This window comes from Asterias amurensis, chromosome 17 (assembly GCF_032118995.1).
Source record: "Asterias amurensis chromosome 17, ASM3211899v1".
Lineage (NCBI taxonomy): Eukaryota > Metazoa > Echinodermata > Asteroidea > Forcipulatida > Asteriidae > Asterias > Asterias amurensis.
Genome location: NC_092664.1, coordinates 11,137,840 through 11,165,735, shown reverse-complemented (window position 1 = coordinate 11,165,735; position 27,896 = coordinate 11,137,840). Strand labels below are relative to the sequence as shown.

At 39.2% G+C, this 27,896-nt stretch overlaps 1 protein-coding gene across 1 annotated transcript; it reads right to left on the bottom strand.

The window, feature by feature from the left end:
- Positions 1 to 326: 326 nt before the first annotated feature.
- On the bottom strand, positions 327 to 25,814 carry LOC139949747 (uncharacterized). The gene is made up of 19 exons (XM_071948278.1): positions 25,340 to 25,814; positions 18,838 to 19,059; positions 17,653 to 17,828; positions 16,146 to 16,311; positions 15,436 to 15,557; positions 14,290 to 14,443; positions 13,745 to 13,999; positions 13,093 to 13,338; positions 12,708 to 12,956; positions 11,657 to 11,770; positions 10,580 to 10,704; positions 9,982 to 10,125; positions 9,221 to 9,656; positions 8,556 to 8,755; positions 7,824 to 7,985; positions 7,378 to 7,499; positions 6,229 to 6,491; positions 5,862 to 5,934; positions 327 to 4,344 (listed from the first exon to the last, which is right to left on the bottom strand). Exons 1-19 carry the CDS (start codon positions 25,419 to 25,421, stop codon positions 3,690 to 3,692), a joined length of 3,966 nt encoding a protein of 1,321 aa, XP_071804379.1. The 5' UTR covers positions 25,422 to 25,814; the 3' UTR covers positions 327 to 3,689.
- Between the last annotated feature and the right edge of the window lie 2,082 nt (positions 25,815 to 27,896).

Below are 27,896 nucleotides of genomic sequence, written 5' to 3'. Positions count from 1 at the left end.
GTTTTATGCTAATAATTATTTTGAGCAATTACCAATAGTGTCCACTGCCTTTAAGTTGAAGTACTAAATTTTCATAAAATTGTCCATAAATTCCCAACACTAAAAACACTTGTGCATGTGCATGTATATCCCCTGTTTGATTGCTTGGGGTGTTTTTTTGTTTTGGGTATTGTTTTTTTTTCATGATTGTCTATTTTTTATTTAGTTATTTGTTATTATTACTATTTATTTATTATTTTTATTATTATTTTTATTTTATTTTTTTTTTTTTGGGGGGGGGTACAGAAGAAGGGGTCCTAGAATGCTTCGTTGTTGTAACTAATTTATTAATTTTATTTGCATTTTCATTTGTTTTATCTTTAGACCTATACACAATAATTACAGGTTGGACAGGGGCTGTCAAGGTTATACAATGTATGACAAAATTTCTTTAAGATAATATCTGTACAACCAGACCCCTTTCAACAATAAAATATCACAATATAACAATATAAAAACTAGATTACACTCAAAGCTTCAAAAATCACACAACATAAAACATTCAATCAAAAGAAAATCCAGATACATGCAAGAACAACATAATGTGGTTCTCATAATTGGTAAGCTTTCGAAACTAGATTTTTAGTTCCCGAAATCAAGCATCTGAAAGCACACAACTTCGTGTGACAACAGTGTTTTTTTCTGACTTAAAGACACAAGACAATATTGGTAATTGTCAAAGGCCCGTCTTCTCACTTTGTGTTTCTCAACATAATTTTTATGCATAAAATAACAAACCTTTTAAAATTTGAGCTTGATTGGTCGTCGGAGTTCCAAGATAACTATGAAAGAAAAAACGCCCTTGTCACACGAAGTTATTAGCTTTCAGATGCTTGATTTCGAGACCTCAAATTCTAAACTTGAGGTCTCAAAATCAAATTCGTGGAAAATTACTTCTTTCTCGAAAACTATGTCACTTCAGAGGGAGCCGTTTCTCACAATGTTTTATACTAACAACCTGTCCCCCATTACTTATTTCCAAGTGAGGTTTTATGCTGATCATTATTTTGAGTAATTACCAATAGTATCCACTGCCTTTAATTATCTCGTAGCTTCGACGCCCAATTTTGTTCACATTTTTACAGGTTTGTAATTTTGTGCATCTGTTGAGATGCACCAAAGTAAGAAGACTGGTCTTTGAAAATTACCAAAGGTGTCCAGTGTCTGTAATCAATTCATTCGTGTATACTTCATTAAACGTAATCATCAGAACATGGCATTTATTGGTCAAAAGTAAGAAAACTCCAACAGAGCTGACAATAAGTTGCACAAGTCCTTTAGCTTTCCTGACATTTTCTCCAACTGCAATAGGTCTGTAACTCAGTGTTATCACTTTGATCAGTAAAAATATTAAATGCAACAATTCCTAAACCAAACAATAACGGACAATGACTCTCCCGTACGCAACGTGAGCAAGTACCTCCCATCGGACTTATCATTTCGTGTGATTCCATACACACAAACCTTTGGGAGCTTTAATCACGTATAAGCCGTGGTTCCGGTTAATGGCATTATCTTTGAGTCGTGTATTAACGGGATAGTGTCGAGACGATCAAAGTCAACACAAGTATGAGTCCCTTGGTAGGGGGGTTAAGCGTCATTTTAATACAGGTGCACAAAATACTTCTCCACTGAGCATTAAGATGGTTTTTTGGTTCTTTATTTCTTGGCTGTTTATACAGGCAGCTTATTCGTTTTTCACCACTCTAATGATAGCATTTAAAGAATTGCCAAATTATTGTCCTTTTATTTCTGAACTGTTGGGTTTTGTTTAAAGATTGAAAACTTGTTTGCACGCCAGTAGATTGTTTCTAAGGAGTAAGGGAATCGTAAAACGTATGTTGAGTGGTTCTTGTTTACTCTTGGCTATCGAAGTAAATGCTTTTTTTCTGAGAGTGCATTGTGTTCGTTAGAGCGCAATCTCCAGGAAAAAACATGCTCTCGAGAAAGATGCTCCGTACATGTGTTAAGTCTCTGTTGTTGTGTTTAGTCAATGTGTGGTTTGGGTTTTTTCTTCGTCTTCTTTTTCTTTGTAATTCTTTTACAGTCACCTTTTTCAAAATAAAGCTTTTGTCACTAGGATAAGTGCTTTGATGAAGTGGAAAGTGAATAAACCGTTAACTAAGGTTCTAAAAAGTAACTTTTCATTTTATTTACAAATTTAAGAGTAGGCCCCGATCCGAGAGGGCGCTATTCGTGACGTCAATTGAGGCGCGATGTTTGAAGAGAAAATGTGTAGTCTGGCCCCGTTCACTACGTCTGGCTACCTGATTGGTATGATGCCTACGTACAGAACTACGGTCACGAAGCAGACTGCACGCACTACTGCTGCTGCGCAGACGGTCCACTCGGATAACCCTGCACGGTGAATCGCAAGCTAAAAAAATGCACTCAAAGTTCAAACTTATCCGAATTTTTCACGTTTGGCATACGCTCCTCTAGGTTCGTCACGTCTTTCAAATACCTTCTTTTATGCGTTATATATATGTTTTTGTGCCTTATTGTGTTGTTTCCTCAGAAAACGTTAGCAGAATTACCAGTCACATCTTGGTACAGTTGAAACGATAGTTCAAAAGGCAGACGTATATTCTGTTTTTTGTGTTTTGTTGTTGTGTTTAAAACTGGACCCCAATTGGCCTTAATCATCACCACAAGAATGGTGGTCAAAACAAAATAATAATTAAATTATATAAAAATGCTTGTTATACACATTGAACAACATCGATCAAGTATTACAGCAAACTATTCTGGATATCTATTTATAACACTATTTATAAAGTATGTACATCAAAAGCCCTTATAATATCACTATTCTCTTGCCCAGTGTAACAACAACGGCCAGCCTTTTCACACTTCGATCGCTTCTGTCCTTATTCTGCCCCGGTAAAATGGCATAGGCCTACCTAGACTTGACTCAAGTCCCAATCCCGTGCAAATCTCATAAAAACTACTGCTTTGATGCTCTGCATTACCCCGACCCGTTCCGCAGTTGCCCGATAAAATAAAACTATTCTCTATGAATTATCGGGACCACGATAGCTACATGTTGACGGCGGCGGGAATGCCGAGGGACCTCTAGCACGAGAACGGGACTTGAATCAAGCCTAGGCCTTACCCCGAGGAAAAGCCACCCCTGCTTTGGAGTATGGGTAAGCGGTAAAACCCTGAGGTATTCTTGAAAACATGCAACCGGAACCCAGTGTTATAGGCTGGGACACAATATGAAAGTGCGCTTGGGGCATCCGTGGGGTAAAAACAAGTCCCGGGCCTCACCGGGCTGTGTTCCAGGGGGATATTCAAAGAGATACAGTGTGAACAGGGATACCGTTGAAGTTGCAGATCTCTCTAGAGAACTGTGGTATTAGATTTGCTGTCTGTAGCTTTGCTTGTTTGTTTTTTTGTTTGTTTTGCTGATTATTTTTGTTGTTGTCTGCTATAATTATAGTTACTCAATCACAGTCGTTGATTTTGTGCCATTCACAATCATCACGTTAAACTAATGTATGTGTGAAAGAGACTTGCTGTTGCCAGCTTAGTGTGTATATCCTCTTGAGGGAGTTTCCCGAGTTTCCTTGACGGGGGGACTATCTATAGTAACACCAAACAATACTTATGGCAATGAGGTTAGTAGCACAAAGTAGATGCCTGTCCTACTTCTTTCGCCCAACGGTTCCATTTTCCGAGCTGTATATACTAAAAGGCCTGTGAATACTATTTGTATTGGTCATATTGGACATCTGCGAAGTGTAGGAGATGTATTTACTATCGTCCCAGCGGCTGCTTCCGTCTCCTGAGTAGCTGGTATACATGTAGACATCCAAACCAGGGCCGTCGGCATCGCTAAGCTTCGACGAGCCAACCCAGCCATCCACGGCAAACACATTGGTCCGAGATCGCTCTTGAATCTTATACGTCTGACCGCGCAGGTTGCACTCAATCGGCATGGCGTTCCTCCACGCTTTGCGGACGTCAGCGGAGCGAACGCAGAAGAGGATGAACACCAGGAAACCCTGGAAGGAGTTAGCAACGCAGAAGATGAGCTGGTAAATGAAGGAGCCGAAGGTGATGGAGAGGAACCCGAAGCCCCAGGAGAGACCCAGGAGGACGGACATGCAGATGGCATTCTGGAGACGGCATGACAGCTTCTGCATCTGGGTTTTCTTCTTCTTATTGGCATTACCTCGCATGTCGCTGTTGATGAGGCTACGAACCACGAGGACAAAGGTCACCACGTTGTGTATAAGGACCAGTCCAATGGGTAGTAACAGACCGAGGTACTGGGCCAGGCCAATATACAGGAAACAACTGTTGGGAGACAAAATGAAAAACGAACTTTGTAAACAGGTTGATGGTGCGTTTGATCATGAGATTTATTGGCTAGGACTGCCCTCTAGAGGGCAGTAGAGCTCATTTAACAGCTTTTGGTAATAATTCACCATCCTTATCCGTAATGACTGTTTCCCTGTCTCTCCTGTCCATGTCCGCAAGAATAAGAACAGGAGTGACATGCTCTCAACAAGTTGGATGGCATTTCAGGAGCTCCGTAACAGCTTGTGTTACAATTTTTGGGTTGTATAATTGTGGGGAGGGCGAGATGTTTAGTTATTATTATTATTTTTTTGTTTAAGCTATTGTGTGATAATGTTTGGTTTCGGTTTTTGTTTGTGGAGCCTTTGGTTAGTGGGTTGTTTGAAAGAAGTAACTGAAAACAACATTCAGTTTTCAATTAAACAAAACAATAAAACAAAACAAAAACACAAATTTTCATTTGTAGCTGATTTTCTCCTCAATCATATGGTGCATGGTTTGAGAAAGAACAATTCATAATTTATGTGCTGTGAGAACATTGATCTAAAAAAATATTCATCAGTGCACAGCAAAAAAAAACCCAACATTATACAGAATGGGTAGGTCAAGTAAATCAACTTTTCATTTCAAACCATTATTGAGTATGGAGGTTATCAATTTCATTGATGGGGTATAAATTGGAATACGCACCCACGCAATGTCAATTAACACTCTACAATCCTGCCCCAATAAACTCTGTATTCGTAAATCAATAATAATTGAGGCAAATTGTACATAAATTTATACAGCAATTAGATAGCAATGACAGCTCAAAAGGTAAATCACGATCGTGTAAACCAATTTGAAATTGTCATTAATTTTATGGTTTTCGTTTTATCGATGTGTGGTTGTGGCTCGTTATAGAGACCTTTGAGACTGCTTGTAAATGCAGCTTTGGATCCAGTGTGGCAGGAGACTCCGTTCCCCCGAGATTCGGTGTCCCCCCCCCCACCTCCCATTGAAAAATGTGTACAAACTTCTTCTGATAGCGCCCTCTGTTGAATCCTCCTCCTCAAGCCCACGTTAATTTCCCGTAGGGGGTTTGAATCTCCGGCGGAAACTGGCCACGGGGAATGTCCGTCTACACTCTTAAAAATGTCCGGGTCAAAATTTGTCCAGATACATGGATTTGTTATCTCCATGCAGGTACATGTTTGAAGTTTGTACTGTTGATCTAACTTTTTGATTGGTTAAACCAAACTATAAGGACAGTGACACAGTTTTTCTTCGACTGGTTCTCTGCAGTGCAAGCAATTTAACGCACATTTTAGTTTAAAAAAAAAAAAAAAAAAAAAAAAAAACAACAGGAAAAAACAAACAACAACAACAATAATAACAACAACAACAACAACAATAACAACAACAACAACAACAACAACAACATCAACAACATCAAAAACAAACAAACTCCCAACTTCCTTAAAATCAAACACAAGGACAAACCATTGAACAGACAAAACAAGTCAACAACTTACAAATCTTGGTGACGATACATATTCATCGGATAAGCAACGCCAAACGTGATAGCAACGATGACCAATGGAACGCCTGTGGGTCAAAAAATGGGTAAAATGTAAAAACCAGTATACGATCCATCACGACTAATTTAAAATTATTATTAGAACCTTTTTAGCCACAAAATATACCCCCCAAAAACGTATCAATTTCTTTGCCCATTTATACAATTAATGTTTCTGGTGATAAGGTCGAAAGGTTCGCCACTGTTTTTCTTCGGCAGTGATGTTTGTATCCTGTATATTAAGATAATTAAATAAATAAAACTATAATCAAATCATATTTTAACCAAAATAATAATAAATCAATCATGAACTTTGAACTTACCCCAAGCGAAGAAGCAAGCCTTTGACATAAACTTTGATTCTCTCCCCTTAAAGACTCTGACGAGCAGAAGGTACATGTTCCTCGCCTCTACACCCATCCAAAACATGGACGCCAAAACCAGGTAGTGGATTGCGGCAGCCACAGCCATGCAGATGACGTCATGATAGACAGCGTCGATACCAGTCAGGAAGACCACGTACAGGCACAGCAGAGCAAGACACAGCTGCATCAAGATTTGGCGGGAACGAGTGGCGCGCAAATTACTGGTGAGTGAAAGAAAGTGGATTACATTAGACCCGTTGTGGCTGGAGACTCCGTCCCCCAGAGATTCCGTCCCCCCTATTGGCAAACTGTGTACAAACTTCTTCTGATAGCGCCCTCTGTTGAATTCTCCTCATCCAGCCCAAGTTAATTTCCCATAAAGGGGACAGAATCTCCGGCAGACGGAATTCCCTTGGACACGGTATACGAATTGACGGCTAAAGTTTACGGCTACGACCGTTGCTAAGGGTATTTGCTAAGGACGTCCTATACTTCAACGCAATATAACGCAGACATCTAGCCATAGCCGTACCTGTAACCGTTGAATCTGACATGAAACGACTTAACGTAATGAAAAACTTATAATTATCAAGTTTATTTCTCGGTATCTTTTTTTCATATTATTGTTTTATTTCCATTTTAAGAGCATCGAGTTACAATTTTGGTATGCGCGATCTATTATTTCTTATTCGCGTTTGTTGACATGTTTTATTTGCGTTACACACTGTTACATTCGTCATTGTAGACTATTGTCAAACACCAGTCTTCTCACTTGGTGTTTCTCAACATATGCATAAAATAACAAACCTGTGAAAATTTTAGCTAAATTGTTGCAAGATAAATATGAAAGAAAAAACGACTTTGTCACACAAAGTTGTTTATTTCAGATGCTTGATTTCGAGACCTCAAAATCTATTTTCGTAATAAAATTCGAGGGAAATTACTTCTTTCTCGAAAACTAAGTCACTTCAAAAGGTAGCGGTTTCTCACAATATTTTATAATATCAACATCTCCCCATTACCCGTTACCAAGTAGGGTTTTATGCTAATAATTATGTTGAGTATTATTACCAATAGTGTCCACTGCCGTTAATAAAAGACACTTACCCAAATACAAGAAAGGTGAACAGAGTGAGAGACACGCCCGCTATCGACAAAGCTAAACCAGCTGCACTGATGAAATCTAAAATGAAAATAGCCGCCGGGGACAGCTCCATGTCTTTCATGCTCTGTGGGATAAAAGTAAATCATTGTGATTTGTTTATGTTTCTTGTCTTTGCCTATAGGTGGCGGGTCTATAATTATTGTATACACGGTAACTGTAGTAAAAATAAAAACTTGAGCTTAAATCAAATTTAGACATGTAAGTTCATGGGGGGGAATGAACAATTCAGATTTGAACAATTATCGAATGAGTGTGGTGTGTGTTCTGAAAAGAACCGGTGGTTCACGACTCAACGTTTCGATCAGTAAGCTCTGATTGTCTTCAGGAGAAGATCGTCTTTCACAATCTGGCAGTAGATAGGCCATCCAGGTATCATACAGCTACATACCATGATCACTGCAAAGTTAGTCAGATGGTAGCAGTTGCATTTGATACGTCCATCCTCGAACCCAACGTACTCGCACCCATCCGTTGACCAGTCCCCTGTGCCGTTGTCGAGGTTGAAATCCCAGTATACACACTGTGCTAAGCCAATAGTGTCATTCCATTCCTAGTGGTTTTGAAATAAATGAATGCTGGTTAGTTATTGTTTGTGTATTGCGTTCTAAAACAATATTTATAATGTTCCGCCAAAAGTAATTTGGACAATTTTAATGCTATGTTCATTTGAACGAGGTACGCGAAATGGGCAATCTACGGAGTATGAATATTTTGCTTTGATGACTATGTAAAACGAGCTTTACTAAACGTATTGCATCTCTTTGTAACGCCTTGTGTTTTCCACCACCCTGTACCAACTAGACTATTAAAAGAGAAATAATGTTAGGGCATTTGTGGCAGGAGATTCTGTCCCCCGAATATTCTGTAACGCAATTTGTCATTCTTGTTTCCCCTTATCAAGAGTGATTTTAACTTTGCATGTACAACACATCTAAAAAAAAATAATCTTATGGTCAAAACTAACTATGCAAGAAGTTTCATGCTTTTCTCAAAAAGTGCACGATTTTCATAATAATTGGAGCTTATCCGCTGTACTAAATAAGCCCTAACCAATGATTTGTGAATTCCCGCCCCAAAATGTGAGAATTGTTCATTTTATAAGGCTTTGGCTTCGCTTTACCTGATGTGGGGTGAATTCCACCACAACCGGCTCGCTGAGATTCATCAACTGCACGCCCTCTATAGTCGAGGAGATAACACGACCGGAAGTGACGTATTCACCGGGGTTTCCCACGGTGAGCATGCGTGATACGTTGGGAGAATCGAAGAGTCCGTCTGTCTGATATAGAACGAAGCTTACGCTCACAGATAAAGGGTTACCTATGGAAACAAAATTATATTAATATAGAGGACCGGAATATTTGAGACCATATCGACACAATGTGCAAGTTAGAACAGGGACCAGTTAAAGGCAGTGGTTCAAGGAAAATTACAGAATTTGTTTTTGCAAACGAAATAGTTGCTGGCAGTGTAATCACTTTATGTAATCCACCAAATACATAAACTGACAAACTTGAAAAAAAAAATGAAAAAAGAGCTCACTGATCGATAAACTCCCTACAGGGAATTAGTTTGATTTATTATTTGATTTATATATTATTTTATTTTATTAAAACCACAAGTCGTTGCCCAAGGGCCAAAAACTAATTGCATGTGACTGTACAGGTAAACATATTGCAAAGTTAATATAATAGACAAAATTATCAAACCACCTACTGAAACATAAAAATCATACCTTTTGATTGGATATTAATTATAAATTAATGCATCCATCAGAATACTTACCTAGCAGACGTTTACTCGATTCTTCACCGATGTTTGACGGCAGAGTAATCGCGGTATCGACAGGCCACGACATCCCCTCCGAGTCTCCCCTCACCCCCTTCGGCATAGTGTGAACACCCCCATCGTGAAGAGTAGACGAGTCGGGGTCAACCTCGTTCAAAACAGACAAAAATTGCGTTTCTTCCTCGTTCCCGTATGTCTTCAACGTGACCACGTTCACTGCGAGGCTCGGGAGCGAGACACGCAAATCGGTGACGTTACTGGAGACCAAGGTGATTTGGGATTCGAGGGAACGTACGATGCTGGAAGAGGCTGTTGAGCGGTTGCGTGGAGCATCGTCTGACGAAACTGACCCCTCTTCGTCGGTGAGGGCAGTGTCACGGTCGCTCACGGACGAGATGACGACATCGACTGTTTGAATGACAGCCTTGGTCACCTAAAATGGGGGGAGAAATGTGTTAGTCGGTATTATTGTTTGTTTGTATTTTTAACTTTAGAAGAAACCACCCACCCACATTCAAGCAGCACCTTCATTGGACACTTTTTTTTAATAACTTAAAAACCCTTCTGTTTTGTCACTCTGGTTATAGCGTTTAGAAACGTACGTATTTGGCGCTCTATAAATATTGTAATTAAAAGTCTGTATTTGAATATATTGCGATTAATTAAAATATAACGCATTCTTGATGATACCTGTTGGTGGCGGTTAACTTGTTATGCTGTTTATCAATTAAATAAATACTAAAAATAATTAACTATACCTCGACAGACGGAGACCCAGCCTTCACAATATGCTCAAGAATGTTTGCCACGGGGTCAAGATGATCTGCCACTGACGTCATATTCAAAACTGTCATGGCGACTACTTGAGAAACCTCCATCACATTCCCCTCTCCAACCTCAACCTGTTTAGTAACAAAAGAATAAATAAATAGTTATATTCAACGCATGCATATTGCTCTTCGATGTTTAAAGGCACTGTAAACTGTTGGTAATGTTCTCAAAACGAATGCTGCTAATGTGCTGTTGTTGAGATATTTTGAGGAATGAAACGAGTAAAACAATTTCAAGAACTTGTCCGTCTCGGTGAGACGAAAATGCTTTTAGCATGTACAACGGACTCTCCTGGAAAAAAAAATTGCTCTGTGATTTTTGCTTTAAATAAAATTGACGACTAATTAATTTGAAACTTATACGGGTAAAATGTAGGCCTACATAAATACATCTTCATTCGCAATGCGTAAGGATTTATGTCATGGCCAAAAACTTGACCCGCAAAAGATACCATAAACCTTAAAGGTGTATTCTAATAGTTGTGATGATGTGTGTTGTTGTGACTCACAAACCCTTATTGCTCACATTGGTTAGGTCGTCCAGGTCAATGGAATCTCTGACGTTACCACAGTCTTTGAGTACCGGCTCCAGCCAAATAGCACCTAATAGGTCATCTGGATTGCAAACACGTACAGCTCGGATACTCCCAGCTGTGCAAGGAATGATGGGAAAGTAAAGAGACAACTTGAGATGAGAATGAGGTAAAATCTTAGTTTCTGCTTGTTTAAAGGCACCGGACACTATTGGTAAATAGTTGTTAACACACAAACTTACATGGTAACGAGCAATGGGGAAAAGTTGTATGAAACATTGTGAGTGCCGGCTCCGTCTGAAGTAACTTAGTTTTTGAGAAGGAGATAATTTCTCACTCAAATTTAAAAGACTTTATTAGGCGTCTGGAGGCGCTTTTTTTTTTTTTTTTTTTTTTTAAACATGCAACAAAGACTAACACTTCTGGTCGTGAGAGTATTGATCGTTGAAAATCACCAAATGATGTGTACCATGCTGGGACAGGGCATAAAGCATTGTGTGGCAATCTGTCCGATTATCTCACCTGCATTCGGTCAATTTGGGACTTTTTGAACTCTAGGTGGCAGCAGACTGACCAGGTAAATCCATTATCCTCACCAAGGTGCAAACATTCGGAACTTAGACCCTTTTCAAATCCACGGCTTCGGCTCTGGATTCGGTTTGAGGCTTCGTTCTCTCGTCTGAAGCCCTGAGCGCGCAAACGCAAAACTCGCGCAAGTGTCAAAACAACCGGCGGGGCCAAGCTAGCCTGAGCCGAAACCAAAGCCGAAGCCGTAGTTTCGAAAAGGGCCTATTATAAGACATCATTGACAACTGCTGCCACCTAGCGTTCAAAAGTCTCCCATTCTAACGTGTTTCTGGAGCAGTTCAGCTCATTTTAAGTCAACACAACTCGCCTCCATCCAAATGTTTTTATTTAAATTCAACTTGAACCAATTGTTGAGTCACTTTCAGAAATGTTGTTCAAATAGGGAATAAATGACCTGTGTGCGTGAGAGATACGTAGTAGATGCAACTGTTTACTTGATTTTAATTTTAATCATAATGTGTATCCTCATTGATAGAGCTTACCGTTTTCGGTGTAGACTGAGCACCTTTGGAGTGATGGAACCAGATTGGTCGGGCGGGCAGCTGGCCAAGTCAAGATGCCTTCTTCATATGGAGTTACCTCTGACTGACACTGAGCTAAAAAACGTCGCAAAAATGGTATGTTTAAAATCTTGTTTTTTGTTTCTTAAATATTGTGTACAATCAGGTTCAATGCGAAGCGAGTTTTTTGACGTCACATGTCTGCTTTTGCATTGCGTCTCGAAAACAGTTTAACTTGTTGCGAATTAGTGACGTCACAATTCGAATCGCTTTTTGCATTCGCAAAAAAGAAAACTGGGCTTCCATTGTCGAAATAAGATATTAACAAATTTTTTCAAGGTGTGTCACAAACATCATGTATAGGCTTGTTTATGAACTTCGTGGAATAACTGTTGGATGTTCGTGCCTTAAAAATACAATCATAAATATTGTATCCTGTCAACTCGTATCCGAAAACCGGTGATAAAGTCAACTCGTATCCCAAGGTTAACTTGTACTCAAACATCGGCGCCTAAATCACCTCGTACCTATAGCCAACTCGTACCCAAAACCAATGACCAAGTAAACTCGTATACTTAATGTTTATTAATACTCATAATCAAGTCAACCCGTACCCCAAAAAACACTGCCTAAATCAATTCGTACCCTGCCGTCGATTTCACAAAATGTTAGGACTCGTCTTATCTCGAGTTAGGACGAGTAACTCGTCCTAACTTAGGATTAATCTTAAGGTCTGCATGCTACAGTGCAGGGTTGGGACTCGTCCCAAGTCCTAAGATAAGTCTTAAGTTAAGAAGAGTTTTGTGAAATCGACGGCTGGTCACTTCATACCCCAAACCAGTGACCAAGTCATGTTGTATAATCAACTCATACCCCCAAATCAGTGCCAATTCAACTCGTACCCAAACCTGTACTCTAAGGTCAGTTCCCAAGTCAACTCGTACACAAAAACCCGTCCCAAATCAACTCGCCCTCGGGTCGACTCGTATCGAATCGTACCCATGCAAACAGATTTCAAACGAATGATTCTCACCTATTTCGACGGTTACGTTGAAAGCACACGTGCCATTATTCCCTGCCTGGTCCAGTGCAGTGTACATGACCAGGTGCGTTCCGACACCGAACTGTTGTCCTTGCTCGTGAGTCGAGACAGTTGGACCGACAATATCGATGTTATCCCAGGCGACTAGACGCTGCCAAGTCACTGGTACCGTCGTCGCGTTCCCGGTCAAGTAAGCGGTTTGACCGAGGGGGCAGTCGAAAAACTTTGGTGGTACTCTATCTAAAAGGAGAGTAGTATGCGGCAGAGCCAGATTCAATCGAAGTTAAGTAGGATAAATACATTGATTTCAATCTAAATTTAACACATATTTTAGTCGGATTCGATGTATCCCAAGTAATATATTGCTATCACCTACCATAGACAGTCACCTTGAAGTTACAGTGGTTTTCATTGTTCGACATGTCCCTGGCAATATACTTGACATCCGTCTCGCCGTAGTCGAAGAAGTCCCCTGGCATGTGCGTGGGGGCCAGACTAAATTTATTCGTGTTGTCTGTGACGTTCGGTTCGTTCCAGTACACGCGAGTTTTGCTCATTTGCACGTCAATGATGCTGGCTGAAAGGGATCCAGGACAGTTATGGATGGTCGGTGGTTCTATATCTGAAATTTGAAAGTTCAAAAAATATGTGTTCTATCCTACTTAAAAGTAGGATTTGATACGCTGCATAGTGGAAGTATTACTAAGAGAGGTTTACGGCAACACCATGTGGATATCTCTTTTTTTGAGTAGTGTTGGTTCTGAAAAGAACAGGTGGTTAAACGACTCAACGTTTCGATGAGTATGGTCTGATCGTCTTCAGGAGAGTGCTAAACTCTGTTGATGTCGAGTTCTCTATCTGAGTTGTTGGAGTGCTCCGTCGGAGTTTTTTTATATTGGATCGCTCCGTCGGTTCGGAGTAGTGGGATTTCTCAATTGAAGTTTTAAGTTAACACTTGTTTACACATTGTTTAACTCACGGTTTAAACCATGGGGGTTTAACAAAACAAAATGATAAAATAATCTCACCTATTATGGTTATAGTAAAATTGCAGTAGTTTGTGTTCCCCGAAGGATCCTCCGCTACGTAAGACACATCCGTTCGTCCGACCTCGAACTTGTCCCCTGACTTTACATCTCCCACTGACGAGATGGTGACCAGCAGTGTATTATCAAAGGCACTCACTGGCTCCCATGTGACGGCAGTGGTATCGAGACCAGGGTCTGCCTGTCTGGTGGTATCATGTGGGCATCGTTGTTTTACGAACTGGGGTACTTCCGTATCTGGGCAAGAAAGAAAACAATTTCTCGCTATCAAACGCTGCTACATACATGTGCATCATTATAGAGAGTTACTTCAAGGACAATAAAAAAAAAAATGGTAGGACCGGAACGCACAAAAAAATTGTAAAAATGTATTAGGTTTAATAAATTTCTTTCCTTGTACCTCTTTACGAATTCTGCTCCTGTTTAAAGTATTGGAACCTTTTTTAACCCACCGATGATTGTCAAGGTAAAATCATCAGCTGTCAACTACCAACCCTCGTTAAGTATTAGTAACATGTTTTACCCACCGATTATAGTCACTGTAAATCTGCAGCCTTCAACCTCGTTCCCATCCCTGCTCACGGTATAAACAACCTCTGTATCTCCGATCGGGAATCTAGCCCCTGGTTCGTGTGTTGCGTTGAACGTAAAGGTCTGGTCTGCTCCAATGGCCGTCTGTAACTAAGATTGAAACAAAAAGTTCGTCTGAGTAAGGAGAAACTGTGGAATAGGCGCCTCCAGAACATACCCCATAAACTAGATATCAACGTTTGTTAAAGCCATTATACACTTTCGGAACAGATAAAAATTAAAGTTCACAAATTTACAAATAACTTACAGGGTTTACATGCAGAAGGTAATGGTGAAAGACTGCTATTGAAGGATTATTCCATGAAATGCTTTACTTTTTGAGAAAACATTAAAACAATATCAATTCTCGTTATCAAGAATTACGGATTTTTTGTAAACACATGCCATGACACGGCGAAACGTGCGAAAACAAGGGTGGGTTTTTTCGTTATTTTCTCCCGACGCCGATAACCGATTGAGCCTAAATTTTCACAGGTTTGTTATTTTATATATTAAGTTGTGATACACGGAAGTGTGGGCCTTGGACAATACTGTTTACCGAAAGGGTCCAATATGGCTTTAAAGTACTTGCTCGTGAATATCCAGATTTGAAAGTTGTATTTTCCTGTTATCTCTTAAATGAGTAAAACACAGCACTCTACGTGCGTTACGCAACACAAAAAAACTGAAGACTTTGCGTCCTAATCCGAAGGACGAAGCAGTGGTTAAGTGTTTTGCTTAAGGGCGCAAGTGTCACGACTGGGACTCGAACACACACTCTGCTGATCAGAAACACATGTGCCCTTATTCAATAGCTGCTCGAACTGGAACAAGGTTACCAGCCAAAATACTGTGTTACATGTACAGTTTGGGACCGGTAGCCTGATGTAAGCAGGGATATTTTTAGCAATATTTTCTTCATTTTCAAGAGCTGCTTAAAAGCAGCTCTTGAAAATTGGGCACAGAGCTTGAAATTCGGTACTCTTAACCGCTATTCCAAGAAAAGCCGCAAATGTCTACCAAGATTTAAAACCTTTCCTGTAATCTCTGCAACGAGTGGGGGGAAAAAACGAGAAAAAAAAACATGACATGACATGACTTACCTGCTCGTCTGATATAGGTTGAGTCCAATTCACAGCAGCGTCTTGTAACCCAGGATCTGTCTCTTGTACAATATTATCAGGGCAGGATGGACCGTTTAGAATCCCTGCACTGAGTGATCGTTCTGTTTGGAGACACATTAACTTGTTAAAAGTTTTTTTAATAATAAATAACAATACTAATGAAAACCTATAAAGCGCACAAATCCATCAAAGTGCTCATAGCGCTAAACTATGAAGAAATCCTGAACATGTGGTAGAGAATTACAACACAAATGCCATATCTAAGAACAAAATCGAAACATAACAAACATGTGAAAATTTGAGCTCAATCGGTCGTCGAAGTTGCGAGATAATAATTAAAGCAAAAAACAACTTTTGTCACACGAAAATTCTAAATCTGAGGTCTCGAAATCAAATTCGTGTAAAATTATTTCTTTCTCAAAAACTACGTCACTTCAGAGGGAGCTGTTTTTAACACTGTTTTATGATATCACCCTCTCCACATTGCTCGTTACCAAGTAAGGTTTTATGCTAATATTTCTTTAAAGTGGAATATCATTTCTACCTTCAGCTCCCCTGAGTTCTTTCCACTTGAAATAAATTTGTCTTTTAGTATGGCCTCATACCAAGAGTGGCTTTTAGTCTTGTTTGAGGTAAACTTGCATAAAAAAATCAATGAAAACATAAAATAACAAATGTACACTACGTACCTGCTCGGAACCTAATTGAAAGTCGGTTGACTATTGGGGATCTAAATTTGAAGCATTCGAACAGCCCAGAGTCGCCTCCCTCTGCTGGGCTTAGACGGATGAAGGAATCCCTCCGTGTCCCTTGGCCATTTTCATCGACGAGTTGTTGAACTCTTGCATTATCTACCTGAAAGGTAAAAGAAGATGAATATTGATACAATGATTTCATACGAGTTGTTGAACTCTTGCATTATCTACCTGAAAGGTGAAAGAAGCTGAATATGATACAATTATTTCATTGGATAAACGCGCTGTGACGTATGCTTTACCTATGATTGGTCCGAGGTGATGTAATTCAACCACATCCACTTTTCAAACCTTATTTTAGTTTGTATTGCTTCTGCTTAAAGACAGTGGACACTATTGGTAATTGTCAAAGACCAGTCTTCTCACTTGGTGTATCTAAACATAATTATGCTTAAAATAACAAACCTGTGAAAATTTGAGCTCAATTGGGCGTTTAAGTTGCGAGATATGAATGAAAACACAAAAAACACCCTTGTCACACGAAGTTGTGTGCTTTCAGATGCTTGATTCCGAGACCTCAAATTCTAAACTTGAGGTCTCGAAATCAAGTTCGTGGAAAATTACTTCTTTCTCAAAAACTATACGTCACTTCAGAGTTAGCCGGTTCTCACAATGTTGTACACTATCAACAGCCCCCCATTACTCAATTACCAAGTAAGGTTTTAAGCTAAGAATTATTTTGAGTAATTACCAACAGACACTGCCTTTAAAGTTTAATTGAATTGAATTGAATTGATTGGTGTGAGGTGATGAAGTGTCATCCTGCACTTTTGTTGACCGCCTGCATGCAGCGTACGTGTTTGATGATGATGTATGTTGATTGACGTTGTGAAGTAGGGCTATACCAATAGTGAAAAACCTCAATGCCCAAGACTGTAAAGTTCTTAACAACTAAAAGGCGAAGGACACTATTGGTAATTACTGAAAATAATTGTTTGCATACAAACTTACTTGGTAATGAGCAATGGAGTGCTGTTGGTGGTATAATTCATTGTGAGAAATGGTTCCCTCTGAAGTAACATAGTTTTTGAGAAAGAAGTAATTTCTCACTCACACAATGAAAAGCTTCCGTTGAAGAGTTGTGCAACAAGGGTGTACTTTCTGTCAGTATTATCTTGCAACTTTGATGACTAATTAAGCCAAAATGTTTACAGATTTGTTATTGTATGCATATTGTTGGGCTACACCATGGAGGTAGAAATATAGTGAGAATACTGGTCTTCGACAATAACCAAACGTGTCCTGTAGCCGATTTCACAAAACGCTACGATTAATCATAGCTCGAGTTAAGACGAGTAACCCGTCCCAACTAAGGTGGGTTCAGTGCGTCCTAACGTCTTCGGATACGGAACTGAACTCGTCACAAGTCCTAAGATTAATCCCAAGTTTGGTGAACTCGACGGCAGTGCCTTTAACATTAACACGGTATAGATTGTCTTACGTGTATGTGGGAAGCTTCTAATTGTGGCGTGCCCGTTTGTTGAGGTGATCTCCCTTTGAGACTACATCTGACTTCCACGGTAGAATTAACGGCTGACGTATAGACTAGCAGTCGACCATCTTCTGTTACTTGCTGGGAAACGCCCCCAACGACGGTTAGCTTTCCTTCAAAATCTCCTGAGAGAAAAGGCAAAAAGGAAGTATAAACTCTGGTTAACTAACTTTGTGTAGTAATCAAACTTGATTCTTTTGCATTGATTTTTAGGTGTGAGAGACTGGTATCGCATCGTTTCATTGGCTTTAGGCTCCGTCAGTTGTTTAGGAAATGACGCTTACAATATACGCCTTAGCCCGCCTAAGCCCAAAGCTTTAAGCCTTGGTTTCGAGAAGGCCACCTTTGCTTGTGTATATTTTGTGTGTCTTTTATCATATAATTTGTCTGTCCTCAATAATAACACTTTCTTTATAGTGCACTTTCGACAATGGCCTTGCTCCTACTGTGTGTCAAACTCCACGTTTGCCCCATTAAGGAAGAACAATCTCATCACATGCCAAAAGTATAGTAACACTGTAAGGGAAACCAACTGTGTTTCATGAACCGAGCGGTTAAGAGCACCGGATTCACCGGATTCACCGGATTCAAGCTCAGGGCCCAATTTCATAGAGCTGCTAAGCACAAAAATTTGCTTAGCATGAAATTGCTTCCTTGATAAAAACAGGATTACCAACCAAATGTCAACGTGATTTTCAGGATGAGCAAACAACAGCTGAATACCAGTAACAAGGAATATGCTACAAATTGAAATTTGGTTGGTAATCCTGTTTTTACAAAGGTAGAAATTCCATGCTTAGCAAATTGTTGTGCTTAGCAGCTCTATGAAATTGGGCCCTAATGTTTGATCAGCAGAGTTTGATCCCAATCACAATCCCGGTCGTGACACTTGCTACGTAAAATTGGGGAGGTAGTACTTGCTGCTCTACCGGCAAGGCTTCGGACTGATGACACCCAAGCTTACATCCGTATGGACTGTAAACGAGTAGGTGGCAACGGCCTCTGGACGAAAAAAAGAAATTGTAGCCCACACCTTGAAGTGGCCATCGGGCCTTGTGTGTCTGGCGACTTACATAAAAACAAAACAAAAACATCCAACATAATTCAACAGATAAATAACTGTCCCCCACGTACTTGTACAAGAAGGTGGTTGGCCACTCCATGTTCCACTCTGTTGGCATGTCTGCCCATTTGTGTTCCCTCTCAGCTCTTTAACACCGGGTTCTCTACATTGAGCCGTTACTATGGTTCCGAGTGGATAAGTGACATCTGTCCTTGTTGCCACGTCAACCGCGTTGATGAACTGAACGAGGCCCTCTACTGGCTCTGGGGGACTGCAACCACTTGCCAAGTGACCTGTTCGGGGGGAAATAACATAATTAAATAACATAATAAGTAAACAAAAGTTCAAAATGAAAGCACTCTGATACCATTGGTTATTGCTCAACATCATTGTTAGCATAACAACTTACTTGTTAGCGATCAATGGAGAGATGTTGACAGAATAAAACATTGTGAGAAACGGCTCCCTCAGAAGTAACGTCGTTTTCGAGAAAGAAGTTATTTCTCACTATAAAAATAATTTGTATTTGATTTCGAGAACTCATAATTTGATTTTTAGGTCTCGAATTCAAGCATCTGAAAGCACACAACTTAGTGTGAGAACTGGTTTTTTTTCAATTATTATCTTGCAAATTCGACGACAAATATTGAGTTCAAATTTCAACAGGTTTGTTATGTTGGGCATATGTTGAGATACACCAAGTGAGAAGACTGGTTTTTGACGATTACCAAAGGTGTCCAGTGTCTTTAAGTTATTTTGTATTTTTGTGATTTCATTGTCAACTTTCACCCAAAAGAATCTCTAAAGCACGAATCAACTTTGCTAACCATAGACCATTGTCAAAACATTGTGTGACCAAACGTAAGCATGATATAAATTAAAAAACAATACACTTCATTATTATTACCAATATTCTGTTCCCTAAAATTTGAATCTGACAAACTTACTGAAGGAATAGTTTCTCGAAACGTTGAAACCAATTAAAGAACTGACTCCGCGGTAGTGCAGTTAATTACGATCCTATAAGCTAAAGTAGTAGTCCTAGCCTATTAATTTTCTATACCATCCTCCCGGGTAATAGTTAAAAAAGCAGGGGTCGATTTCACAAAGAGTTAGGACTAGTCCTAACTTAGGGCTAGTCCTAGGAGATTGCACTGGTAGTCCTAAGTTAAGTAACTGGTCCTAACTCGAGATAAGACTAGTCCTAACTCTTTGTGAAATCCACCCCAGGACAGTTCTTTTCAGAAGTGAGAAGTCTCCCGAAAACCCGAACAATCTACTCCGCGGTAGTAGAATAAAGCAAGACAGTTCTCTAAGAACAAACTCTACCTGGCAAGTAGATACACACATGGTGTTACCGCAAACCAAATATATAATAGTTTCTCGGTAAAACAAAAAAGGTTAGTACACGTATCCAAATCTAGCACCAAATCAATTAAAACCTAATATTTATTTACCTGTTCTTTAATAGTACTATAGTGTAAAATATTCTGCACAAAAATAGCTTCAACTATACGTTCTTTAACCTATGACCTCTCTACCGGAGGGTAGAGATTGCATGGCATCTGGGTGGTTTGCCACAGGAAAGAAAAGTCATATTGGGCAATAAGGAGGCAATAAAATGCGTCTAGGACGGTTCCAAAAATAGAATCACCATGTTTTTTATCTTGTCTGTATAGCATCTGACATCCCTTTGTTCCTGAGTCTATATCCTTGGTTATTAATAGAAAAAGCATTAATTGCGTTTTGATTTGTGCCAAGATTTACTACCCCCCCCCCCCAAAAAAAAAGGGGGGGCGCACGCTAGACAGAAAGGCTCATACTGGTAAAGCTGACAAAATAGATGCAGACAGTGTTCATGTATTATGTGACCAACCATACATAGTAGGCTACGTGAAATAACAAACTTGTGAATTTTGAACTCAATCCGTTGTATATTATGTTGGGAGCAAATAGTTAAAATTCATGTACATTCCATGGCATTTCGTGGCAGGCAAGATACTACACTGGTCAAATGACCACAACAATCTAGTTATAAAACATACAACTGTATAAAATTTGAGATAGACTCTCTTTCTCCATTACAAATAAAAACGGTTAAATTCAGCCGGTGATACCTCTATATAAAAAATGTAAGATTGGATGTTTCCTTCCACTGTTCTGTGTACAAATCGTGCCTGCGGGAAATCCAGGCTCTGTGGCCGCTTTAAAAATAAAAATTATGTAACAAGTCACGTGCTCTTTAAGACGCTGGTCTAATTTGCCAAAAGTAGCAATTATGCCTGATATGGAAAAATCCCGGTATCTTTCGGGCAATTATTAATAAACAATAAACAGTGCTTGTATAGCGCTATTTCAAAGAGCATGATCGTCGCGCTTTGCAATGAAACCATTATGAAAAATATACATATAAAACTTGAAAATAATAGACAAAACACACTAATCATAAATAAACATTAGCAAAGCAATCAAATGTAATCACACTATTAACCGGCGTTTGAATGTTGTGATGTAATATTGCAAGACCGTATGTTGGTGGTAAATCATTCCATAACTGGGGCCAGAATTATTTTCTTAAAGACACTTGACACTATTGCTAATTGTCAAAGACCAGTCTTCCCACTTGGTGTATCTTAACATTATATGCATAAAATAACAAACCTGTGAAAATTTGAGCTCAATTGGTCGTCGGAATTGCGAGATACGATGAAAGAAGAAAAAAACTTGCCACATGAAGTTGTGTGCTTTCAGATGCAACTTGATTTCGACCTCATCTAATTCTGAGGTCTCGAATTTAAATTCGTGGAAAGTTACTTCTTTCTCGAAAACTACGTTACTTCAGTGGGAGCCGTTTCTCACAATGTGCTTTACTATCAACCTCTCCCCATTGGTTTTATGCCAATAAATATTTTGAGTAATTACCAATAGTATCCACTGCCTTTAAAGGGAAGGTACATTTGGTAATTGTCAAAGACCAGTCTTCTCACTTGGTGTATCCCATCATAACCATAAAATAACAAGCCTGTGAAAATTTGGGCTCAATCGGTCATTGAAGTTGCGAGAAAAATAAATGATGAAAGAAAAACTCCCTTGTTGGACGAATTTGTGTGCTTTCAGATAAGAATTAAATACTTCTAGCTAGATGTATTTTATTATTTTAGTGAGAAATTACCTCTTTCTCAAAAACTACGTTATTTCAGAGGGAGCTGTTTTCAACATTGTTTTATATTATCAACAGCTCTCCAATGCTCGTTACCAAGTCAGTTGTTAAGTTAATATCTGCTTTAAGTAATTACCAATAGTGTCCACTGCCTTTAAAAAGATAAGCCCTGTATCACGTCAAATTTAATACTTATAGTGTATTCACTCGTGAATCTGATCTTCGTCTGTAACTTCGTCATGAAAAACAGGATGGCTGTACTATTTCCGAAACTCGTAACCTTAAAACCAGTCGTTATTTGCAACGGCCCCGAACTTACCTTGTGGTTTCCGCTATGGGACATGGCGTGTATTGTTCAACACTCAAGGTGGTTTAAAAAGTGGTCTGGAGTAGACGTTTCATTTGTTTTGTGGTTGATGTTTCTGTATTCTGTTTGTTTGTTTGTCATTATCTCCGGAAATCGCTGATTGGTTCACGTCAGAGCGCCGTATTAATTAACATAATTTTCATGAATGAGAATTAACTCTACAAAGTGGAAACGTAGACTCCTTTTTGTTCAATTTCACGTATTTTTACCGTATGTCTATACTGTTGCATCAAATGCTTTTTGTTCAGGCTTAGATGTCAGGCTTATTTCACTTCTCAAGAATCATGTTCACCATTCTTCGGTTGAATTTGGAAGTAAAACACCTTTCTCAGTGACACAAAATGTCATGACCGGATTTAGAACCCACAAACCGATGACTTAACCACCAGAACTTGAACTTAATGCCCTTAACCGCTCGGCCATGACACCTTACATAAAGTATATACATCACATGGTCTTTGACAACTGCCAATGTTGCCCGTGCTGGTAATTATTATGCCGTGTGGCTTAAAAACACTGACGTCAATTTGTTCCCGGGCCCACTTCACAACACTGTTTAACGATAAGCAATGAGTTCATAATAACTGTAGCCAAAAATATTGCTGAGGTGTAAGCTTTATTCGGATCGCAGATTAGCAAGAAAATTATAGGCGGCCATCTTGCGCGTTCAAGATTTACATTGTGACGTCATTTATTTGTGTGCAGTAAGCACCGGAACGCATGTCGTGTGTTTACGGTTAGCAGCGCCAAGAAAGGAACATCGCACATCAGTAAGCACAACATCGGCCTTTAAGCAGCTTAATGGAATTTGGCCCTGATGTGACAAACTCATCGTACATTTAGACTGTTGACCTACTTTATAATAAAAGAACACGCAATACTCTGTTGTCATAATACTACGACTTGGATTTCTTAAACTTAAAGGCAGTTGACACTATTGGTACTTGTCAAAGACCAGCCTTCACAGTTGTTGTATCTCAACATATGCATAAAATAACAAACCTGTGCAAATTTGAGCTCAATCGGTCATCGAAGTTGCGAGATAATAATGAAAGAAAAAACACCCTTGTCACACGAAGTTGTGTGCGTTTGGATGGTTGATTTCGAGACCTCAAGTTCTAAACTTGAGGTCTCGAAATCAAATTCGTGGAAAATTACTTCTTTCTCGAAAACTATGGTACTTCGGACGGAGCCGTTTCTCACAATGTTTTATACCATCAACCTCTCCCCATTTACTCGTCACCAAGAAAGGTTTTATGATGATAATTATTTTGAGTAGTTACCAATAGTGTCCACTGCCTTTAAGAGCGTCACGTTGCCTGTATAGCGGATGTAGCATTTTAGGCTTTTAAAAGGGCGCTAGTTGTGAAATGAGTATGTTGGAAAGATATTAAAATAAAATAAAAATAGAATGCGGAGATAAATTTCCATTGAAATTGCTTGGGATTGTGCAAATTTATGATAGTACAATGTCCGCTACTTTGTAGAAGCCAATGTTCGACTCACCACAATTGGCGGACAGTATATTCTGCTTGTTGTGTTTTCAGAAGTAAATTTAAAGGCAGTGGACACTATTGGTAAATGTCAAAGACTAACCTTCACTGTTGGTGTATCTCAACATAATGCATAAAATAACAAACCTGTGAAAATTTGAGCTCAACGGTCATCAAAATTACGAGATAATAATAAAAGAAAAATAACCCTTGTCACACGAAGTTGTGTGCGTTATAAGAGGGTTGATTTCGAGACCTCAAGTTCTAAATCTGAGGTCTAGAAATCAAATTCGTGGAAAATTACTTCTTCCTCGAAAACTATGGCACTTCAGAGGGAGCCGTTTCTCACAATATTTTATACCATCAACCTCTCCCCATTACTCGTCACCAAGAAAGGTTTTATGCTAATAATTATTTTGAGTAATTACCAATAGTGTCCACTGCCTTTAAGCTTTCTATAATGTATCTATGTATACCACCAGGGAAGCTAACAGTGTAACTGTTGAACAAAGAACAAATTACTAGAGTGGGACTCGAACCACTGACCTCCGGATTAAAGTTTTTAACCACAATACTCACTTATAACAAATGACTATGTGTCTATTTGTGCATGAAAACTTTGATGTTCCGCACAAAATCACTATTGCATGCATGAATCGTTTCTCAGATTCAACAGTTTTCATGTACAAGATATCACAGCCATAATATTACTTCGGAGGGAATCCTAAGTTACTAAACAAAAAAGTTACAATGTATGAAATAGATCTCTGTCGTGTCGCAGAGCTTGTTTCTTCTAACAATGTTTTACTTTTAAACAGCTTTAAAGGCACTGGGGTCGATTTCACAAAGAGTTAAGACTAGTCTTATCTCGAGTTAGGACCAGTTACTCGTCCTAACTTAGGACTATTCATGCAATTTGTATATCTCCTAGGACTAGTCCTAAGTTAGGACTAGTCCTAACTCTTTGTGAAATCGACCCCTGGACACTATTGGTAAGCACAAAAAAAAAACTAACAAACTTCCTTTGTAACGATATTTGAGAGGTGTTTATAGTATAAAACAGTCTCAGAAATGGCTCCCTCTGAAGCAACGTATAGTATTTTAGAGTTAATTTCGCACCCAAATAATTATAAAAAGGCTTCATGCCTGCAGCCCTGTATTTATGCATCCGAAAGCCAGTGTGCAAGAAGGATATTTGTCTTTCGTTACTCTCTGTTTGCAACTTCGACGACCAATAATTGAGTCTAAATTTTCACAGAATTGTTATTTTTTAAAATGAGCCTCTGGCCATTGACATGTGTACAGTGCCTTTAAAAAAAGAGGTCGGCCGTCGATTTCACCAAACTCTTCCTAACTTAAGATTAATCTTAGGACTTAGGACGAGTCCCAACCCTGCACTGTGACGTTTAAATTAATCCTTAGTAACTTGAGATAGGATTAATCCTAGCTTTTCATGAGATCGGCTGCAACTTATTTGTTTTCTTCCAGTATCGCTTTGAATTATAATGAAGAGAAGGGAAAACATGTGATTATAATGTTGATTGTACACTTACCTAAACAGCACACTGCTAGAATAAAAACAGACTGTAGAATCATTCTCCTCCTTAAGCACCAAACGTCAATATCCATTGCCATAAAAACTTCTTTCCTTCGAAGACCACAAACTGTTTGATTCCGTTTTTTATCAAATCCAAGTCCCTTTAACTGAACAGGTTCCTCAGGCAAAGTTGATTGAAAACGAACCCGGATCCACACAAAGGTTACCTAGGAATCTAACTTTGCCAATAATATTGGGGGGTTGTTGTCGTCAATCCTGTACGGAAAGTCGCGCCTTGTTGAAAAGTTTTGACTTTACTTGCATCAAGTTCATTTGTTGTAAACGCTGTGGTAACCTTTCGGCCTATACTCCCGAGTCTAAATCACCATGTTGCACTTCATTGTTGTACTTCATGTAGCCACGAAAGAAACTACTTCCATGCAGATGAAAAAACCTTGGTCCAACTGTTATCTGTGAGGAAGTAACTTTTATTTTACTAGTTGTGTTGGTAGATCACATTGCTAAATGGACTGGATCTTGCCAATATAGGAAATGGAACATCCCGTTTGTACCCGCAAGTCTTTCTGTTTTTAGGTTACCATAACGTTTTAACCCGGAATCAATGTAGTGGTTGAAGCACGTACACAAGTTGACTTTCATATTGTCTACCACAGATATGGTGGGGGGGGGGGTTCACCCGGAATGTGTGTTGCTGTAATATAAGTATTATTCACAACTTGTTATTTCCTGAAACAGTCTGATGGGTTCATAGTATACAGGACGGAGTGTGGATTTTTTTCTTTTGTAAAGTCCCCCAAAATGTGGTTTTGGAGAGTCTCCACTTACTATTGTATCAAATAGATATTGAGAAACCGATGTGGATATAAAATGGTTGAATTAAAATACGATAGCAAAGCAGGGAAAGGCTCAGGCATGGAAAGGCTATAGATTATTGTGCATTTTTAGTTGAGATTTAAAAGTACACTAGGAACTAGGTGTGTGTTGTGCAGCGGTTACATTTTCCACCAACGAGGCACAGCTACACGCACAGCAAAATGCCCTGGGCCCAATTTCAAAGAGTGCTTTAAGCACAAAATTTTGCCTTAGCAAACAAATCCTTGCTTCGTAAAATCAGATTACCAGCTAAGACTCCACTCAATTGTTATGCTAAGTAAACAATAGCTAAATACCAGTCACAAGCAATGTATGTGGCATGTAATTTTTGCCAGTAACATGTGTAAAATAAGCAAGCTATTTTCGTGCTTAAGCAAATTTTTGGCTTAAGCAGCTCTATGAAATTGGCCCCTGATCCCAACTGTGTAAAGGCAGTGGACACTATCGGTAAATCCTAATATTACTCAAAATAACTAAGCATAAACATTACTTGGTAACGAGTAATGGGGAGAGGTTGATAGTATAACACATTGTGAGAAACAGCTCCCTCTGAAGTGACGTACTTTTCGAGAAAGAAGTAATTTTTTTTCACGAATTCGATTTCGAGACCTCAGACACAGAATTTAAGGTCTCAAAATCAAGCATCCGAAAGCACACGACTTCGTGTGACAAGGGTGCTTTTTTCTTTCAATATTATCTTGCAACTTCGACGACCAATTGATTTCACATTTTCACAGGTTTGTTGTTTAGTGCATGTTGAGATACACCAAGTGAGAAGACTGGTCTTTGACAATTACCAATAGTGTCCAGGGTCTTTAATGCAAAAGTAGAAAACTCGAATGCCATAAACTGAACGTCCACAGCAGTGTATTCCCAGATAAACAAGGAAAGTGTAACTGGATAAAATTAATGACACCGAGTGGCGGGGTTCATAAGGTTTGTTCACCAGCCATGAGCATCAACCCGTGGAAATGGCGCTATAATGGCAAATTGACTGTTCTTTGGTGACACCTCTAACTTAAGCTACGTAAATCTTTCTGAATTCGGGTCAAAGTGTATTTAAAATAGAACGGGGGACAGGTCTTCGGTTTCATACACTAACTCTGACGTTGTAAACGGTTAAATAATCATAAGATGACTTAGTCAAGTGTAATTGGGGATACCGGTTTTTATAGCCTAATTCTAACTCTGTAACCGGTTAAATCAGCATAAGATGACTCGGTCAAGTCTAATTGTGGACACCGGAATTACGCAAACGGAAGCTCTCCTCTTCTTTATAGAGATTGAGTGCGGATATCATGATAGTCAATTGTATAGACGTTTGGTTGTGGGCAATGTTCCTATTGTTTTCCGTCTGAAAACAATGACACATAAAACGTATAATATGACTTCCATAATACCACATTCAGGTGAAGCCACTGAACGTGCACGCTACCCCAACACCAGTCCACACTAAAAGCACTGGACACCTTTGGTAATTGTCAAAGACCAGTATTCTCACTTTGGTGTATCCCAACATATGCATCAAATAACAAATCTGTGAAAGAATTGAGTCAATCGGTCATCGAAGTTGCAAGAAAGTTATGAAGAAACAAAAATCCTTTGTGTGCTTTCAGATTCAGGCCTAAAGTATTTTAATCTTTAAGTAGGAAATTGCTCCTGTCTCGAAAACTACGTTA